The sequence below is a fragment of the Quercus suber genome, unplaced genomic scaffold, assembly GCF_002906115.3.
Source record: "Quercus suber isolate HL8 unplaced genomic scaffold, Cork oak 2.0 scaffold_201, whole genome shotgun sequence".
NCBI classification, from domain to species: Eukaryota; Viridiplantae; Streptophyta; class Magnoliopsida; order Fagales; family Fagaceae; genus Quercus; species Quercus suber.
The window spans coordinates 705,433-726,767 of record NW_027069659.1 but is presented as its reverse complement, the minus strand read 5'-3'; the positions used below and the strand labels follow the sequence as shown (position 1 = coordinate 726,767).

The window sequence follows — 21,335 nt, the reverse complement described above, 5'->3', positions numbered from 1 at the left end:
CACAAAGTTCTTAGCACACTAACATCATGTTGAATAGTTGAGAACTTATGATTCCAAATGCACTTGAATATTAGACCATTCTTTTCATCAAAAAAAAAAAAAAAATGTATGTGAAGCATGGTAAGTAAACTAGGCCAATCAAAAAATAATGAGAGATTTAAAATACCAATCCTACTTTGTGGATCACGCTACAGTAATGTTCTTTCACTACTTGTACAAACAACAATAAGTAGGAACTAAAATACATATGGCTGTAAACACTACAAACATTTTTATGGAAACAGGCTAAGCAAGGAAACATTAATCATGTTCCCAATTAAAAATACAAAAATGCAGATATAATTTGGCAACCTAGTTGCACAAAGAACTGCCTACTCATTAGCACATTGATTCCAGAAAATCTGATATAAGCTGTTATCTTTAATATCTAATACATCATTCAGTGAATTACAAACTGCTAACTTCACAAGTGCTAGAAGTGCCAATGTTATTGCACAATATATTGTAGATAACAATGACCAATTGTATATCCTGAATTATCTTGACCCTGCGTACAAAATGGCATATGGCTGCATATATTGCTGTATATCTCTCATTTAACATTCACAAGACTTAAATCAGCAAGAAACTTGACAAAATAGTTACTTTTTATCTGTATATAATGTCAATGACAACTTTCAGCAGAGATTTAAACCATCACATTCTTCTCAAGAATGGTTAATTCACCATAAAACCTAAATTTCCCCCTAACACAAAGCTCAGGCAAAAACTTTGAGGCATTGCAGGGTCTAATGAAAAATCAGAGATAACCTAAGTAAGAGTAAAATAAGAAAAAGAGCTAAGATATCATATCAGCTTCAGATGATTTGTACACCAAAGAGCCTAAAACACGGTTTTTCAGTTTCATGAGTTGGTTTGGGTCCCTTAAGTTCTTTTTCCTCTCCAAGTTTATGGTCAATTCGAGGGCTTACTCCAAGTTTCAGGTCCAGTTGAATACCAACATATTGGTTAGCCTGTTCAACCAAGCCGCCGCAGTTGTCACTACTATTAACATCAATCATGTTGAATGAACGAGCGTCATTTGCTGCTTCTTGGCACTCACACAAGTAGAAACTAATAGTGTCGTTAGCCTTCAATTTCTTTTCCTTCACAAACCTATTCCAACCCCTTGTAAAGACAAAACTCTGGCTGCTCTTCCAATAGCAGTAGCGGAATTTCCATGACCTCATCATCCTATCATAGAAAATTAGCTGCACAGCTTCCTTGTTGCCTCCTCCTTCGTTGTCTTCTGCAGATTCAGAAATACATGGGAAGTACTTGACAGCAAATTTCTTAGGGATGACAAGTCTATTTAGACTACCAACATCACTTGGCGTAAGCTCCTTTTGAAAAAGTTGTTTACATGATAGTCCTCCTTTGCTTTGCACCCTACCCAAGTTCAAATCAACTGTTTCAACAATATGTGAATGTGTCCTTAGGAAATCTTCAAATTTGGATTGATAGGAACCCTCCTTTATCATGTTGAGCACAGCTTCAGTACTATATAGATTTTGAAAGCTTGGCTCTTCAACAGTGATATCTGTCCAAGGGAAATTTCTTTGGGAATCTCCACTCCTAAGCTTGATAGCAGCACTATCGTAAGCCATGGCTGCTTCTTTTTCAGTCTTGAAAGTCCCCAGCCAAATGCGCCGGTGATTGGCATATATTTGTGCACCCCAGTGCCCATTTTGCTGTGGTACAACACCTTTGAATTTAGAAGATGCATTGCTACCATGCCTTGCACGTTTGCTTTCAGGAAAAGGGTAAGTGGTGCTGCTTGAATCAGAATCCTCTGCAGTTGCATTGACTCCACCATTTGAAATCATGCTTAACATGTCATCTTCCATTGTAATCCTGAATGCATAAAATGTCACGATGGAGACTTATACTTTCATTACAACTAAAAGAGATATTTGATAACAAATGAAACTCATCTTTATCAGTACCAATTATCAAGTGAAACATATTTTCTTTTCCTTAAAAAAGAAGTGGTAATAAATGAAACAATTCATAGCTTCAGTAGAATTACATGAAACAAACTTTAACATCTCAGGTAGCAAAACAAGACAAGAACATGAAGCACCACCGCTTCCCATTCTCTTTCCCCCACTCATCTCCACTGGTGTCACTTTTAGCCTTGACAGTGCCTTCCGCTCTCTCAACTTCAACCAACTCACTATTTCTCATTGGTGCATCACTCTCCTTTGAGCATGACCAAAACATCTCAAGTGAGACTCCCTCATCATTTCATCAATAAGGACCACCCCCATCTTTAAAAGGATTTCCTCATTTTGAACTTATCTTTCCTTGTATTTCCACATATCCATTTACACATTTTCATTTCAACCACACACATTTTATGAATATGTTTTCTTAACAGTCTAATATTCAGTACCATAGAGCATAGTCAGTCTTTTTCTTTGATAAGTAATAAAATTTTATAAATAGAATAGGTTATTTCATGCTTAAGATGAGGAGCACTTCGTAATCTAAAAGAATTACAAAAGAGAATTGAAGTGATTCTATGAAATCCATAAAGGTGTTGCTATTTGTAAAACCCCATGCATGAGACCAATCAAACTGATTCCAAGTGATTCTTTGATGTCTATGCATCTTCCAAATCTCCTTCCACAATAGCCAAATCAAATATAACAGGACAAAGCTCCAAATATCAGATAAGTCCTCGCAAACCATCTCCTCCACTGGAACAAAAGGCCAGCAATCCTTGCTAACACTCATTGGATCCCAAAAGTTCTAAATACCAGGCTCCACAAGTCTTATTAGGCTATATCACAATGAACCAAAAAATGATCTACTGTCCCTCAACTATAACGACACATGCAACACCATCCAACTAAGATAAATCCTAGCTTGAAAATATTATCACAAGTAAGAATCTTCTCCCATGTTGTTGTCCAAACAAAGAATGAGACCTTCTTAGGGGCCTACACCAAATACTTTTCTAGGGGAAAGAGTTAGCCAATGCATCTCTAATAGCCTCATAATAGGAGAAATGTTAAAGCAACCGCTCCCTTTCAATTCCATATCAACCTGTCACACAACTCACACCCCCCAGTCCTAGGGACATTGGAGTATAGAATATCTACAAAAGAACAGATTGAGTTCAATCCTCAATCTTGAAAGTGTCTGTAAAATCTAACGTTTCAGATTTGACCTTCCCCACCTACCAGGCTATATCAATGACTGAATGGACTGAGGCATTCTGATCAAGCATACAAGCAAGAAAACATACAGGTGAGGGTACAACTCTTTTATAGAATGACTCCTACACCATACATCATGACAAAATCTTAGATGAGTGTCAACCCTCACCTCGAAATACATATAATGCTGCAGCGTGTCCAATCTTATAAATTTTTCCTTTCTACGGTCACACAATGCTCACAATGCACTTCTCCACTTCATCCCCCATGCACTTAATTATTCTATGGTTCACATCCTCTTCTATCTTTACATCTTTATGAATTATCGATCTCACTCTTTGATATCTCTTGCCGTCTTATAGATCTTTCCTCTTTGTTTCAACTTTACTAAACTTTCATTCCATCATTTCCATGTAATTTGGTTTAGTCCTATTGAAACAAGTTCTAAGCGTCTCACCAAATTTCTAACTTGACATCAGCTCCAAGTCTTGTTTCATCCACAAAAACTAGCATGTGCAAAAGGCAGACATCAAAGGACTTCCTCTTGAATCTACGTCCAATTTCATCCACTAAACTATCATTTGCAAAAAGCATACGTCAGGACTTCCCATTGAATCAATTTAGTGAGCCCATCCATCACTAATGCATAAAGAAGACAAAAGTGAAGTTTCCTCTATGGATTTAAGGGGAATGAAGAAGCACAGAATTTTTCTTATGTTTTTCCAGTATAATATCTTTTTTTTTTTTGGTAAGCTAGAAAAAAATCATAATGCAATTAAAAAAAAAAAAAAATTTATGACAGCCATGGAGCAATAATTTTGTTACTTTGTCTTTGCTCCAAACTGGTGCAATAATTATTGTCGTAAAAGAAATAGAACTAGAGATCCGTACCTACACATTGTACAATGTCCTACAAATCCAAATCTAAACAATCCTCACAAGCAAACACAAGCTCCCTAAAATCCCTAACATCAGTGTCAAGGAAACATGCACTGCGTTGCAATGTCCTTAAACTATTCGGTTGACTCTACTACTATCTGTCATGATTTATGAAAAATTAAACACATCAATGTGATGACTTAAAAGGAATAATCACCTTCTTATATGGCCTAGATTGTTCAAGTGCATATCCGATGTAAGACTTAGTAGACATCTACTTCTCACCATCCAAATCTTTGGGATCCCTTATCAAAAATGGTATCATAGCTTCAAACAATTATGTATTTAGACATTAATTTCTTAAAGCTTAAAGGTAATTTTCACACATGAAGTAATTCGGAAATCTGCTGCAATTCATTACATACTTAAGATGCATATTCTGGATCCTCTAATAAAAATTCTTTGATTTTTTTTTTTTTAATTGTTTAAAAAATTATGGATATGAAGGAGGTAGGCGAATTCTACAGTATAGAAGAAACTAGCTTCAGTACTATAAGAAATGCAAAAGATAGTTACACCAGCTGCGTGGGGTTAGGTGCTTAGGCCTGCACAAAATATGAAAAGACATCAGATTCTATAAAGCTGTACCTCAAATATTGGTGGGCTAGTGTGCGATGATTCTATAAAGTTGTACCTCAAATATTCGTAACGCATTTCTAGGAAGGTTACTATCATCCAGATAACCTTAAAAAGATTAATATTTGACATCAACTACTGAATCAACATTCCACTTCAGGCAGAACAGCTGCTTGTGTTGCCAAATTAGTATGTTGACTTTTGAATCAACTTTCACGCTTTCCCATGAAATATTGCATCATATATTCAGCCTACAAGTGAATAGTACCACGTTCATACTAATAAAGACAGCAACTGGGGTACAATCATAGTTAGAGTTGTGAATTGGCCAGATGGAGAAAATCCAAGTTTTGGCATATCTAAAAACAAGAAATAAAAACACCGCATATCGTTAGTGCGATAGTCACTCTACAAGTATAAATACTTATAGGGTGTAGAGGTTCAAGTCTTTAGAAGGAAAACTCACACATATAAACACTTAGATTAGACTGAAATAAAATTTTTATCTTGTATAAAAATAAAATAAAAAGGAAATCATTGGACAACTTTGCATAGAGAGAACTTGAACATTAAATAACTGATGTAGGAGAGGACCAACCCCCCCCCCCCCCTCCCCCCCCCCCCCCCCCAAAAAAAAAAAAAGTATTTCTACAACTAATTTTTATCACTTGTAATATGTTAAAGATGAGAAAAAAATAATATAGAGAAGTGGAAGAGAAGAACATATGGATTACGCAGTTCGGCTTGATAGCTTATGTCCACAAAGGAAGATTTTAGCAATTACATCTTACTATGATAAACTCATCTATTATAGTGAACCCTTAGTAGGGTTTATATACGAGATAGGGTTATTCCTAAATGGGATTACAATATATTGGGCCTCAAGGTACATTACATTAACATAAACTCAATCATATAGGTCTAGCTTGGAACATATACACACTATGAAAAGTTATGAGCAAGAGAAGGCTGAAATGTGCCTAAAAAAATCGAAATAGAATATGAACTGATTGAAATTGAAGTTGAACCGACTGAAACTTGGCCAAACCGACCGAATTAGAAGCTGAACCAGCCAAAATTGAAGCTAAATCAATCAAAAAGCGAGATGAACTGGCAGTAACTAATCAAAACCAAACATAGGCTTTATCCAGGTTAGGTTATCCTTATCATGGATAACGGACAACCAACTACCTATACCTATACAGCCAAATATCTACCAAACAACCTTTATCCCTATCCATGATTAAGTTATCCTTATTCATATAGGGATTAGCCCACACCATCAACCATAAAGGGGTTTTCCATGTGTACTTCAACCAACAACTACACAGGCGAACTCAAAACTCGCTAGCAAGCACTACTCGGCTGACCACAACGACCAAAGAAGCACCATAGAGAACAATTTAGATCAAGGAAAAACCATGGAAGGGTACTAGATCTGACAAGACACACCGGAACTACAACTAAGGAGTATTGGATTTGCAAAGAGAAGTCAAAATACATTGAAAATAACAACCCAAAAAAACCACCAAGAATGATCAAGATCAAGGAAAAACCTCCATCACCGAAAGACCACTAGGATACACCGAAGTATGCCAAGAACTACAACAACCGATATCTACCCACCCACCATCGAGACAAGTTTAGATCTTCCAACCAACCACCAAGAACTAAGAACATCAAAAACACATACTTAGTTAACCATCGAGAACAAAAACTCCCAAGAATGACGACTTGGATCCATGTTTCTACCTACACAAGTTAAGCAACTAGTGACAATTACCGTGGGGGAGGTGCGTGAAGATACCTAAAATTCCAACAGTCTTCATGCACCTTCCAACAACATTTAATTGGAGGTGATCAGAGATGGCTCTAATACCATGCTAAGAACAATAATAAAATAATGTAGAGAAGCGAAAGCAGAAAGAGAGAATACCATGAAGGTTACGTGATTTGACCTAATAGCTTATGTCCAAAGATCAGTCCTTAGCAACCACATCTTTACTATGATAAACTCATTTGTTACAATGAACCCTTAGCACCCTTAGCAAGATATATATAGGAGTTAGAGTTAGCCCTACAAGGGCTTACAATATATTGGACCTCCTAAGCCATTACATTAACATGAACCCAATATCTTTAACATAATCAACATGTATGCATAATGTCATATGTTAGAAATGATAAACTATCATTTGTCCCAAAACCTTAAACTATTAGGAAAGAGCGAATTAAGCATTTAACCATTATTCTAACATTCTCCCTTGTGTGGACCTAGACTCCCTCTTAATAAGTGGAGTTTAACACGAGATTACATTTTAAATAGAAGGTGGAGTGGAGATAGCTTTGAACTAAAGAAACTCTTAACACTGATAACATAATAAACTACCACTAGTCCTAAAAGTGTAAATCATTAGAAAATAGTAAATTTAATCATTTAACCATGATTATAACAAGAAACATCTTAAAAACATAGCTATAAATAGAATCAACTCCTCAAAAAAAATTGACTGGCCCAGCTTAACTACTACAATTTAAAACTTGATAAGCTTCTTGTTTAAAACTGGATCTTGAAGGAAGTATTACAGTCTCACTATGCTATTCCAGTAATTCAATGAAGATGACAAAAAAGTGTCTAAAGACATATATCAAAATGAACCATGCAATACCAACTATTTTTAAAATCTTGATTCATCTTAGGCATGATCCAAAAAGGCACAAACTTAATACCAAAACGATCTTTTGACCATAGTTTTTATTGATAATGCCAATGAGCTCTAACTTTATTGACATCTCCCCTTGTAAGAGAAAATGGACAGTGAGATCATGGATCTAAGACATGACGGGAATGCATATAACTTACCAATAAAAAGATTTTTTTTTCAATAAATACTTACATTAAAAATCACCTTAGTAATAGAAGAATAAAAAATTAGAAAACAATCATGCAATTGAGCCTCAAGATGGAGGGCCTTTTCCTAATATTACAACAAGCATACTCAAAAAAGATGATATTTCAGGCTGGAAAGAATACAAAGAGGCAAGGAAAACCATAAATATCCTGATTTATGAACCATAAAAGACAGACACCCAACCTGTTGTCTTGTTATGTTACTTCAGATTAGTTCATTAAGCCTTTCTCTATGCATGGATAACATTGTAAAAGGAAATTGTTTGCATCTGAAGAAATAATTCATAAAAACGAAAAAAATTCTAGGAACATTTGGGTCAATATCTGTCGCTTCTCCTTATAGGATTCACAAGTCTCAAACGTGTTTACACCAATCAAAACCTTGTTTACTGTCTCAAAATAGGGCTAAAGCTAAAATACCAAACTTTGCATCTACATTCTCTGCAATTGTAGGAACAAGAGAACTCTGAAGCAAATTATTTTTTTTTTTCACTAAATGAAGATCCAAGATAGATAAACTGGCCCCCACTTAAGTGTTATAAATTTCAAGTTGAATAGTTGACCCAAAATCATTGCAATATGGTTGAGTCAATTAGAAATTCAAAATTATTACAACAATGAAGGCCATATTCTTAAACAAAAACTTAGACCACATGAGGGGCTATCACTGAAACAATGATCTAGCCAGTTGGATAGCAAAGAAAGATAACATAAGAATGTCAAACGCTCTGTGTGCGCGTGCGCACGTGTGTGTGTGTGTGAGAGAGAGAATGTTTTGTGAAAATCTCCAAGGCTTAAGGCTAAGGGTATACTTATCCATGCAACATATCATCTTGTTCGTAAAAGCTACTTTTTGGAAACAATGTTGGCTCTGCCTCATTGAATTAATCAAGGCCATGAAAGATTTACACAAAACAAGTTAGCATTTAACTGGGAAAAAAAACCACAAGAATAAGGCAAGGCACTATTACCTAAATTTTAACTTTTTGCCCACATTCTATAAGACAATTCTAGCTGAATCACAACAGTTCTACATCATATATATTGCTGCTCATATGTAGCAATAGACATCGTTCAAATACAGAAATAGTATACCAAACTACTCTGAAATAATTACAAAATCAAACAATCTATGAATTCAAAAAAAAGAAAAAAAAGAAAAAAAAAGAGAGCAAGAATGGATAATGCCAAAGGCAGTCATCCAGTCATACGAACATCCCAACATTGACTGTTTAATAATATGATTAGGATGTTCTACAACATCTACGTTTTGCTATGACGCTCCACTAGCTTATCAACATAACACATCAAGGAACTACATTCAAATCTTAGCACTCCTATGTTGATGTTATCTCCCTTGATAACATTTAAGCATTTTAGTCTCCTTTTTTCTTTTTTCTTTTTCCTTTTGATGAATATTGTACTAGAAAGAGATGAAAGTCATACATACAAGCAGTATACATAGAGCTCTAGTAAAGAATCACACATTAATATTCAAATAATCAAAAAAGTCATAAAAAGCAAAGGACATGGACAATTACAAAACCAGTAAACACTTGTATAATGACTACAAAAATAAAGATTTTAGCCCAAGAAGAGAAAACACAATGCTATTAAATGAGCAGGAGCCTAGCTACCAACCTGAGGCACCAATCAAGAAAGTCATATAGAGAGGTTAGACTTAGTTAAAAATAAATAAATAAATAAAAAATAATCTTTTAGCTCTAAACTAGGCTCTCATGATTTTGAATTTGAGAAGCCTATATTATAATAAGCTGATTGAACGAGGAAAAAACCCCTTATTTCCATTCTTAGATACATGGTGATCTCTAATCATTGAACAGCATCCAAGCTTTGTGGCTAGTTTGGCCTCTATTGAGCTTCCATGCTATTGGCTTTATCCACAACTTGGCTTTGCTATCACTCATGACTATGACTAGTAGAGAGTTTGTGAAATTGTCTCACTAGAAAAGAAAGGCCGATTAGCTAGGTTCAGGAAAATATTCATTAGGAAGAAAAGTATAGAGTTTGTGAAGTTGTTCCACCAGAAGAGATAGGCTGATTAGTTAGGTTAAGGAAAATATTGATTAGGAATAAAGAATTAGGATTATTGTTAAGAGTCTTGTACCTCAACTAGCACCTTTTGATGTTTTGATGAATACATTCAGGGTTTAAATCCTCTCACCCCTCAATTAACAAAATAAATAATTAATTTGAGGAGACTCCAATTGACTAGTAAATATAACATATAGGGATACTTCTAAACTCACAAGTTAAGTCTTTGGGGTTTTTTTTTTTTGCTAGCGCATCATCCATGGGCTACTTGTTTGTCATTCATGGGAACCACGTGTCAACCATGCACACTCATCCATGGGAACCTTGCATGCACCATTCTTTTTTACATATCACCATTGGTAATATTACTTTGTTGGGCATTTTTCCAAAATCATCTTTATGTGGACCTTATGGGCTTATATATTGTGTGGGCCCCAAGTACAAACATTCCCGCCTGAATTGCAAAAGGAACCCTAAAAACCTTCCCACCTCACCGCATACCACCTTGGGCTCTACTACCACTTGCATTGTTAAGAAAAAGGCTTCCTTTTAAGGGAAGACTAACCGAAGTGCCACAAATGACTTGGTCGAGAGCTCATACGTGAAGGGGGAGATTTGTTGATATTCATGTGTGAGTGGTGTGGCTAGTTAAGACATAAAGTCTCGTATTGGATAATAAAAACAATAGCGAGTAGTTAACATAACATAATTGGAGCTAAACCCATTGGCTTAAGCTTTTGGGTCAAGTGGTGTCCCTATATGGTATATTTACTACACCATTGACCTCTCCCTAAAGTGTTATTTCCACAACATTAGGTTTTCTTCTATATACTAATAAATGTGTGACTACTCTCTCTCTCTCTCCCCATATTTTCCACATAAACGTGTGATTCTTTGTGTGGAAAATATGGAGAGAGCACATCAAAGAAACATTAAGGGACCTACAGTGAAGATTGAAGTAAAATTCAACAAGAATAAGAAAATGATGCCAATTTTGTAAGGCTAATATAGATGGCAAATCTATATTTTTATTGAAGTTAGTGGGGGTATGAGTTGGCTACCCTATTCTCAAACTAATATAACACATAATTTCCTCATGCTACATGTTCATCTTTTCCTGCATCTAGTAAATATATTATTATAAACTAGGGTAGCCAATTCAGAATGAGGTATATATAGTTGGAAGTGGTGAAGCAAAATGAGCTACATCCTAGCAAAAGTTTATTCCCTTGACAGACAATTCAGACTTATGTTTGAGCATTGACCATGTAAAGGAGGAATGACTGAATCATATGTGTGTGTGTGTGTGTGTGTGTGTATCAAAACCCATGTATATAGCATACACCCACATAAATCTATCAATTCAACCTAAGCTGACCGACAAAACTATTGACTTTCTTGAGAATCAAAACAAGGATTTATCCTACCCCAGCCCTTCGTCCCCCTAACTACAGCTTAGTAATGGCCAAACCCAATAATGTAGTAGGGTGGAATTAATATGCAGGCAAGTTTTCAATCCTCAGGTTAGATTGCTCTTGCTACCAACAAAATCAATTTGCCACTTGCATGCCTAAATTTAAATAAACATAGGGCTCCCTAAAAATTAGTATCCTGAATGTTTGCTTTCTCACTTATCACACTGTGTGCTCCAATAAGCAAATTAAGTTCTGCACAAACTGACCAATTTTGTTCTCATGTGGCACTTGCCTATAAAAAACTTATATGATGTTTTTATATTGAATATACAAAGCAGATGACATGCAAAATTCAGATTGAAGTGTTGAACCCAATTTGTATGTGTTGTCTAAGTTCAACTTGAAGACTAATATCCATGGAGATTAGTTTGCCAGTTTTATGACTTTCACTTAGAAACATTACAATTCAACCAGATCATCTATAGATGATTTACTGCATCCCTAAACCTCTATTCAAGTATCAAATCATGATAACAATTGTACATGAAGAAGTGGGACGAAAAGCTTCCTAGTTCCAGCTCACAATCTTTAAAAAAAATATATCTACAAATTACAATACAAATTTATTTCTTACAGTTCTAAGTAGTGCTTTAAAAAATAAAAAAAAAAATTAAAAAAGCCCACGTGTCATAATAGTTTGGAAATTTCAAGGCCTAAGTTTAACTTGAAGACTAATTGTACAATTCAGGTTGAAGTGTTGAACCCAGTTTGTCTATGTTGTCTAAGTTTAACTTGGAGACCAATATCTATGGAGATTATTTTGTCAGTTTTATGACTTATGCATAGAAACATTAGAATTTAATCATATCATCTACAGATGATTTATTGCATACCTAAACCTCTACACAAGTATCAAATTATGATAACAATTCTACATGCAAAAGTGGGACATGAAACTTCCTAGGTGTTGTTAAAAGCGCGCTTAGGCTCGATTAAAGCTCAAAGCCCCAAGGTATAAGCACTTTGCTTGGCCAAAGTGAAGCTGATTTCAAGAAGCACGTCTTAGGCACGCTTTTTTGGTGCTTTTTGAAGAAGCTAAGACCTTTTTTTGGCGGCTTTTGAAGAAGGACCAAAGTATGCCTAGGCAATATTTTTTATTTTATTACAAAAAATATAATTAATAAAATTAGTAGCTTGATCGAAGGAAATAACATGGACCATTGATTTATTATACAAGCACTATTCTTAAGGTGGTATATTTTAAATATATATATATATATTTACATGTTAAAAGGTACGAACAAGGCTAATTACTATTCTTTCTTATTATTTTTGGTATTTGCCTTTTAGATGTATTTGATTGAACTTTGAACCAAATAAATCATTTATCATAACTATCATGGTTACATATATTTATAAAGTACTAGAGAATTATATAAAATGTTATGTTTATCATATAGTCCATTGATGGTTGTTTTCAATTTACTATATAAAAATTTTAAGAGATTGAAATAACTTAAGTAAAATTAGAACTTACAAACATCATAAAATTACACTTATCTAATAGGTATTTTTTTTTTAATTGAGATTTAAAAAAAAAAAAAAAATTATATGGCATAAATATTTCTACAAGAGGGTATAAGATATTATATTTGAAAAATGTGCACTTTACTTCAATCTAGCTCAAATTATTTTTAAAAATATATCTACAAAATACAATAGATTTTTTTTTAATAGATTTAAGTAGTGCTTTTAAAAAGTTTTAAAACTAAAAAGATATTATAATAGTTCAAAAAACCTCTAAAGTCCTAGCCACATAGTAATTGATCTCTTATGTAGCCAAAAATAAGAAGGTAATAGATTTGCATACAAGGGATAAATAAGATAAATGACTACAACGATACTCATAAGAAGAAATTGTTGGTCTTTAAGTAATATCTTGGGAGGAAAAAAATTGAATACTTTTTATGCTAGGTTGATCTAACATAGAAGCTATTTTCGTACCCAGACACCTAACGGAAAAATATGGAGAGACCCATAAAAATATGGAGAGAACCATAAAGATCTTTATACGGTTTTCATTGACCTAGAGAAAGCATCTAATAGGGCCTTTAAATAGGTAATGTGGTGGATTTTGGAATATAAAAGACTTCCTCTAAGATAAATAAGTGACAATATTCGAAATGAGAAATTCTTTTGAAGATAGAAGTGTCCCATAACATTGAAAAGATGATGAGAGAGTCACTTAAGATGGTTTGGTCATATTCAGATGAGAGCAATTAATGCCTCAATATGAAGGAGTGAGTAGATTCAATTTCAACAAAAAAAGGTAATAGGAAGCCCAAAAATAACATTAACATGTCAATTACGAAAACAATAGAAAGTATGAATTTAGATAAAATAGAAAGAAAAAAAAAATAGTGATTGAGCTTATCTCGTTTGTTGAAGATCCATAGTCAACCCCAAAATTTTGGGATTAAGGCTTGATTGTTGTTGTTTTTGTTCATGTGTCACCAAAGATTCATCACTTGGGTGACTCGTTTACTTGATTTATATAATTTCATTACTTAAAAAAAAAAAAAAAAAAAACAATGGCACCATGGTATAGGCAGAAGTGGGACTTGGAACTTACTAGCTCTAGCTAAAACTGATTAAAACATATATTATATTTTTCTGTCATAAACTACAAAAATACAGTTCAGATTTATTTCTTGTTCCTGTAGTTCTTTTAGAAAGTTGAAAACCACAAAGGTGTGATAATAGTTCAGCAATGTCTAAGGCCTACCAACATAGATATTGACCTTTTATATAGCCAACAATACCAAGGAAATAGTCGTGTGTGCAAGAAACTGTGGACAAAGACCACAAATGATACTAATAAGAAGAAATTGTAGGTCTTCAAACAACAACATTTTGGAAGGATAAAAATAAAAGAAGGGAAACTAATCATTTAGATCTCTATGTTCAGCCTCAATGTACAGAAAATACTTGAGGGTACACTTGGAAGATGTCGATCAATCATCAGGCCACTGGACATGAATTGAAACATCTTGAAATCTTGAATTCATCACTGATAATTTGGCCAAAAATTACATCTAAACGAAACTATTGCAATAGGCCGGGAAAAAGCTGGTTGAAACAAATGAAGGCTATATAGCCTGAGGAGAAATTAAACAAGGTTTTTGCCGATGATCTAAGGCAAGAAAAATCATGTGTGCATCAATCCATCCTTGGGTCAAGTTAAGTATGAATAAGCAGCTTGCTTCCTCAATGCGGTACAGGCAGCATCAGGAAGTGTCAATGACTTCAAGATATGTTGCTTAAAAAATTATTACCTCCAGTTTTAATGACTTGTTTTAAAGAACATTGAATTAATATTACAAATTGTTTTTTGCCAACGCTATATCATTGGTGATGTACTTCGCATTAAATTTAGCAAAAATCCCTATGATGTGTATCTAATTGAACCATAAGCTATATGATTCAGTGCCAAAACTTAGCACAAGGTGGAAATATCAGACATAAACTATGATCACTTAAATGGCTTACAGAAATAGTTCTTTAAAAAAAAAAGCTTAAATATGGCTGTAAAAGACATACACACAATATCGTAAAGATTGCCCTAAAACAAATATTCATCAATCCAATTACCTCCTCGGGCAAAACTAATTCAGTTATTAAGAAGATGAAATTGATTTTCCTCTCTTGTGTCAGACTAGCTAGGCAACGGATTCTGTGAACTACAAACTAATCCCTAATATAATTTCCGTAAACAATTAGAAGAATACCCCTAAGAAAAATGAAACTATGTTAAAGCACTAAATAAATGTAGAGGAAACGAAATCAGAATCTAGGACCAAAATTAAATTTTCTTTATCACAAGTTCAAAAAAGGGCATCTCATGTTGAACTAATCTTAATGCAAAACCAGTTACTTAATCCTACTTTGATGCTAAACTGCCTCAAATCAACTAATATGCCATTCTAGGTATGAATTCCTCATAATCATATAGTCCATAAATATGAATCTCAGCACACAGAGAAACAGTTAATAACAAAAAATAAAGAACACCCATAGAAATAAATACATAAAATTAAAACGATAAGTGAAAGAAATAAGTTAGCAAACTAAAACTAATTAACAAGATTGGAATTAAAACGGTTACCTGAGTGATTAACCTTCTACAAAGAGAGGCTGCAGTTTGACCCCCAATACGAAGCAATAATAAGAACTATAAAATAAAAACAAACAATTAAAGACCTATGTATTTTGTACTCAAAACAAATAATCAAAACCACTCTCCTTGGTGAAGAAGAAAGTATCTTCATAATAAAGGTAATAAAATAAAATCAAGGAAAATCTGCAAATTGCATTAATTACTGAGCCAAATAAGGAATATACCTCTCGAAAACCTTGACTCATGGCACTGTAGTTGTACATATCTGCTGAGAAGCCGAAACAATAATTCTTTGCCATATTTAGCAGTGTTTGCACCAACCCACCATCAAAAAGACTCCTCCTTTGCAAGTCAACTCGAAATTCTACTAGACCAAGGCCAATAGATGGTCGAAATCAACCAAAAAATTTCTACAAAACCATAAAATCATTGGGGGTTTTTCTTTGTTTTTCTGAGAAGTACTTATTCAGGGTTGAGAATTAGAAATTGTAAGAATCCAAAATAACCCAAAATCAGAGCCAGATTAAAAGAAAAGAGTGGTACCACATCCAAACATGCCGTTTGCCTTGCATGGTCTACCAGTGAGAGAAGAAGAAGATGGGGATGATGCAAATAGAGGTTTTGATAATACAAAGCAAATAACGTGAAGCAATATTTATTTATGAAAAAAAAAATTATTGGTTTCCGTTAAAACTAGGACAGTAACCAGGTAGGCGTACCTTAAGGAACCCACCAGCATCTTCACCTCTCTCATAAAAGAGTACCATCAAAAGTCACGCTTTGAAGCTGAAGCAAAATTAATAAGGCTAAAATAATTAGTAGTAGAGGTAGGGATAAAATCTTTGAAGAAAGAGCCTGAGATTTGTTTTTTTTTTTTTTTTTAACTATTTTTTTATCTTTGTTTTTCTGTAGTTGTGAGAAAGAAAAAAAAAAAAAAAAAAAAAGATTGGAAAAGACATCAAAACTAGCTATAGCATAAAGAGGAAATATTTTGGGTGCATGCTCATTCATATCTTACCTCTTATGAACTCTACATGTACATTCTTAACCCAGTCAATCATTTATTAAAATAAGAGAGGATAAGTATCAGAGAGAGAGAAATAAAGAGAGGAGAGGATAAGAATCATGCTTATCAGGGTTATGTGAAGATGTGTCATATTTCTGGCTGGGCACGCCTTTTCTCTCTTTTGCTTTTTGTGTATACTTTTTTTTTTTTTTTCTCTTGAACAGATAAAGGGGGAGAAGTAACTTATATAACACAAAAAGAATGAGAAACATTATCTGAATGTATTATATGCTCAGGAAAGAGAGTTCTAGCTACCTAGCAGCTGGATGAGTAGAAGAGAAAGAGAGACTACTCGCAAAGAAGAAGAAGAAGAAGAGACACGGCAAAAATGGGAGTATATGACAGAAAGAGAAGTGAGCACGCACTCTCAAAAGTATGCTCTCATACAATTGCCTGCAGCGTGTGCTCACTCTCTTCTGTCAGTCTCTTCCGTGTCCTTCTTTGTCTTTGATGAATAGTCTCTGCGTGTGTGTGTGTCTGTGGATTAATTTATACACAAAAACAAAACAAAGAAGTAGTAGTAGAAATCTAATCCCTCATCCACATAACAAACACAATTAATTAATACCCATCATTCTCCCCTACCCGTCAGATCTAAAACAAAGCTGAAATACACCCATTTTGAAGAGAAGAGTAGAAGTAGTTTCCTCAGCACTCAAATCCACACATAGACTACATAGTCACATACCCATTTCCCCTTTTAAACTCATGAACATGAATTAGGGTTTTCTAAACCCCTTTCACTTTTTGCTTTTTCTTTTACTTTTTCTTTTCCTTTTTCCTGCTCTCTCTCTCTCTCTTCTAAACCCTTGAGTCTTCCCTCTACTCCTGAGCTGAGCAAATGATAAATAGACACACATATACGCAGAGAGAGAGAGAGAGAGAGTGAAATGATGAGGTATTGAAGGTGCAAGTTGCTGTAACTTTGCTTAGGCATGATATCTTTGGTTAAGAGAGATGATGGGAAAAGGACAAAGCAGGACAAAGTAAATTCTAAACACTCTACACAGGCATTTCCACCCAACTCAAAGAGACAGTGTAATGTCGAGGATTGATTGGTTTGGAAAAGTGGGTGGGAACTGAGAAGTAAAGGTGGAGGAGGGACATTTGACTTTGAGATTAAATGAATTTTACGGCTTTCGATTTGACTGCATTTCGAGCTCTTTGGGCCGTCAGATTGTCAATATGGAGGTCCCTCGTGTCTGTACTCACGACTCACTAGTCGTTCTTGAGAGAGAGAGAAAGAAAGATGGGACTGCGTCAGACAAGGCAGACAGGATAAACATAAACACCGTCCCATTCAAAATATCTTCTCCTTATTTATTTATTTATAAATAATAATTCAACCTTTAATTAGTGAGTTCCAGTTAGCTTAATTGATAAAATATCTGATGGTTGTATAAAAGATTTAGGATTCAATTCCCACTTACATAAAAAATTAATTAATGTCTTGATCTGATAATAAAGAACTATTAATTGAAACTCTCAAAAAAAAAAACCTTCAATTAGGATTTAGGAGTAATAAAAATAAAATGAAAATGATTATTAGATTACATTTTAATTTTTTTTATATGAGTTATGTTAATGATTGCTCTTAGAGTATTAGTTAATAATCTATTTTTTTTAAAAAAATTATACTAATTTTATAAGAAATGAAAAAAGTTGTCAAAATATTAATTGCTTTTTTTTCTTATAAAAACTATATTTAAATGGATTATTAACTAATGTCTTATGATATTCGTTAACATCTCACTTTTTATATAAGTTTTGTTTCTAACTCAAATGGTGGGCAAAGGAATATTCCAACTTATGCATCTTCAAAAGGGTTCAAGCAATAACTAAGTAGTGATTATAGTAATTGTTGTGGTGTATTATGTGGTTTAAACTCCATCTTCCTTTGTCTTGTAAAAATTTGTCTGCCTTAAAGTTTAGAGCATAAGCAATTTTAGTTGGTGAAATTTAAAATAATTATTTTTAGTCTCTTTGACAATGTAATAAAACTAAAAACTAACACATTGTAATTTTATGAGGAGTAAAATTGATTGTTCTTAATTTATTAAGGACTAAAATTGATCTCTTTAATTTTTTTCAAGACCTAAAAGCAATTACTTAAAATTTTAGATACTAAAATTATTCATAGACTAAAACTTAGAGTCCAATAATGTATTTTGGTTTTTTCTAAATCACAATCTCCCATTGATTGTACTAGTTGTTGGGTTGTCATTTCAAAATATTGACCCTACTTTTAAGTTATTGGATTAGACCATTGATGTTTAATGTAACTAGATATACATTGTGAACGATTCTTTTGGAATACCTTTTGTCACAATTTATTAATATGATTGATTGTAAATAGTAAACTATTACTTTCAGATAAACTTACTACTTTTTTTCAATAAAATTTAAGAACATGACATTTGCTTTAACTTGCTAAAGTGGTTAATTGTGGGTGGTAGTTAATTACTTTTTCATGCACCCAACACATTTTTTCTACCACTCAGAGTTAACTACTTCAAGAAGTTGTGGTAAAAGTATTGTCCCTAAACTCATTGCACTTTCTCCACTCCATACAGCCTACCACGTCAGAGTTATGATAAATGTCATGGCACAAAAGTTGTGTTCCTAAAATTTACCTTCTTAATTTGGAGCTCCAAAATCTATTATTACAAAATGAATGTTTTTCTTACATAATTTTTATGGTTAATTATCATTTTGGCCCTTGACGTTTTTCATATGTGTCAAAATAGCTCATAATGTTTCAAATGTGTCAGTTTAGTCTCAAACCTTTTGGTATTGCATCAAAATAATCATTTTCGTTAAGTGACTGATGTAAAAGGCTAGCATGACTAACGTACATATTTTTAAAAAATTACTAATTGGACAACCACAAAGTGCCATGTGTCAGTTAATTTTAAATAAATAAATAATTCAGCCAACTAAATCACGTGTATGCATGTGATATTGATGCTTTGCTTGGTTACAAACGAGGGAAGAGAAGAGAAAAGAAATGAATAATATCAAGGAAATGAGAAAGGAAAGAAAAGAAATCAATTCTCATGTGTATGTTTGGAAATAGGGAGAGAAGGAAAAAGAAAAGAGAAGGAAAAAAAAAAATTCCTTTGTTTGGTTTGCAATAAGAAAGGAAATGAAAAGAAAATATATGTTTTTTTTAAAAAAAAAAAACTTTTATGCCCATATAAATGTAAAAGATGCATAAAAGTTATGGGCAAATATGTAACTTCATGTCATATTATATCATTTATATGGGCCTTATGTTTTTAAAACCATTGTCTCCATTCAAGTCCACCCAATTTGGGTAGATTGCAAATATATGGGCTCATGGGAAATGGTTTCTTCCCTTTTATTTCTTCCATGGTAACCAAACAGAGGAAATGACTACATTTTTTTTTTCTCCTTTCTCTTCTTTTTCTCTCTCCTCTAGCCTTTCCAAACACATTGTGAGAGAATTGGGAAAAGAATCCCTTGATCTCACCATGAGAAGAAATGAAAAGGAGGGGGAATTGAAGAACTTGAGATGATCACGCGACAGTGACCTACCAATCTGACGGCGACAGCAAAGCTAATACATCCACTAGTCAATGATTAGTTTTTGGGTTTTGTTGATTTTTTAAAAGTATTTTTTATTTTTTATTTGACCCTCCTTTGATTCCATTGCTTGATAAGAAGACATTGGATATAAAAGAAATTTTATTTTTTAATTGTATGTGTTACTGTAGTTTTGAAGCCAATTTGGGGCTGATGTTTAATTTTTTATTATTTTTTGTTGTACATGTTAAAAATAATTCATTTCAAACAAAGGGCTTGAATTGGGATCGCAAGAACATACGAAATGGAACGGTATCCAGGTTAAAGATCCTACTCTTCAATGTCCCATCTACGATTTGGTTTCTTAGATTTTGTCAAATAGCTTGTTGGGGAGAGGAACACCTTAGGGAGACTCCTTGAGTAGTTAATATAATATATAAAGACACCGTTTAAACCAAAATACTTAAGCCCAATGGATATGAGCTTAACCATGTTATATTAATGATTCATTCTTCTCATTAATATCCAATGTTGGACTTCATTACTTAACCAATCACACTACTCATACATGAATAGTTGATATAACATATAGTGACATCATTTAACCTAAAAGTCTTAAACCCTATGGATATGAGTTAAATTATATTATATTAATCATTCATTCTTTTCATTAATATCTAGTGTGGGACTTCATTACTTAGTCAACCACATCACTTACACATGAATATCACAACATAGCCTATAACAATGAATATAAATACAGAATAAAATTTAAAGAGAAAGAAAGAAAGAGATTTTGATACATGTTTTTACATACCCACCTAGAGGAGTTTACAGTGAAGCTAACTTTGAAAGAAGAAATAAGCAAAGTCAAAGCCGGGTTGGAAATTTAGAAAGCAAAGGCTTGCATTCAAACTTTATTTTCGATACAAAATACATAGATTCACATAATTGAAAAGTAGTATTGACTTCAATGATCATCATCAACTAAGCACTCTCAACCTCTTTCATCTCCCCTAATTGGAATTTTTTTTTTGGGTTAAATTTTGAAGGACATGTGGTAACCATGTGGCAATCCAATTGGAAAAATTATAATATTTTGATATGTCTGTTAGCTATGATAGCCTTTTCCATCTATCACTTACAACAATGACTATTTTAACACAATACCAAAAAGTTAAGGACTAAAGTCTAAACTCACACAATTGAAATGTTAGGGACCAATATGATAATTAACCCTAATTTTTATATGACTCTTCATGAATTCTTAAGCGAGGTTTTCCCAAGCAAGACAATCATTATTTTCATGGCAAAACTCACACATGCATATATCGACCAATTGCAAAACGTTACTAGGATGAACCTTGGGCTCTAGTACCACTTGTTGTGTGATAGTGGAAAATATGCTACCACTTGTCATTCAATTAATGGTACCCAAGGATTTGAA

At 33.6% G+C, this 21,335-nt stretch overlaps 1 protein-coding gene across 9 annotated transcripts; it reads right to left on the bottom strand.

Moving 5' to 3' along the window:
- Positions 1-629: 629 nt before the first annotated feature.
- LOC111989187 (AP2/ERF and B3 domain-containing transcription factor At1g50680) lies at positions 630-17,587 on the bottom strand. Of its 9 annotated transcripts, none has more exons than XM_065779175.1 (5): positions 16,295-17,587; positions 15,996-16,062; positions 15,501-15,851; positions 15,265-15,330; positions 630-1,893 (listed from the first exon to the last, which is right to left on the bottom strand). In XM_065779175.1, exon 5 carries the CDS (start codon positions 1,884-1,886, stop codon positions 858-860), a length of 1,029 nt encoding a protein of 342 aa, XP_065635247.1. In that variant the 5' UTR covers positions 1,887-1,893; positions 15,265-15,330; positions 15,501-15,851; positions 15,996-16,062; positions 16,295-17,587; the 3' UTR covers positions 630-857. The 9 variants fall into 9 exon arrangements, with proteins under 9 accessions (XP_065635247.1, XP_065635248.1, XP_065635246.1 ...); XM_065779176.1 differs by having other exon boundaries at positions 15,501-15,686; XM_065779174.1 differs by lacking the exon at positions 16,295-17,587 and adding exons at positions 4,659-4,687; positions 4,777-4,969 and having other exon boundaries at positions 15,501-16,160.
- Positions 17,588-21,335: the final 3,748 nt, after the last annotated feature.

What these genes read in the sequence shown, in the direction of transcription:
- LOC111989187 (XM_024020973.2), bottom strand. Translation starts at nt 4,370, where the DNA reads ATGGTGAGAAGTAGATGTCTACTAAGTCTTACATCGGATATGCACTTG. An exon ending in AATCTAGGCCATATAAGAAG is followed by an intron (nt 1,894 to 4,299) that starts GTGATTATTCCT and finishes TTATGCATTCAG; the next exon opens with GATTACAATGGAAGATGACA.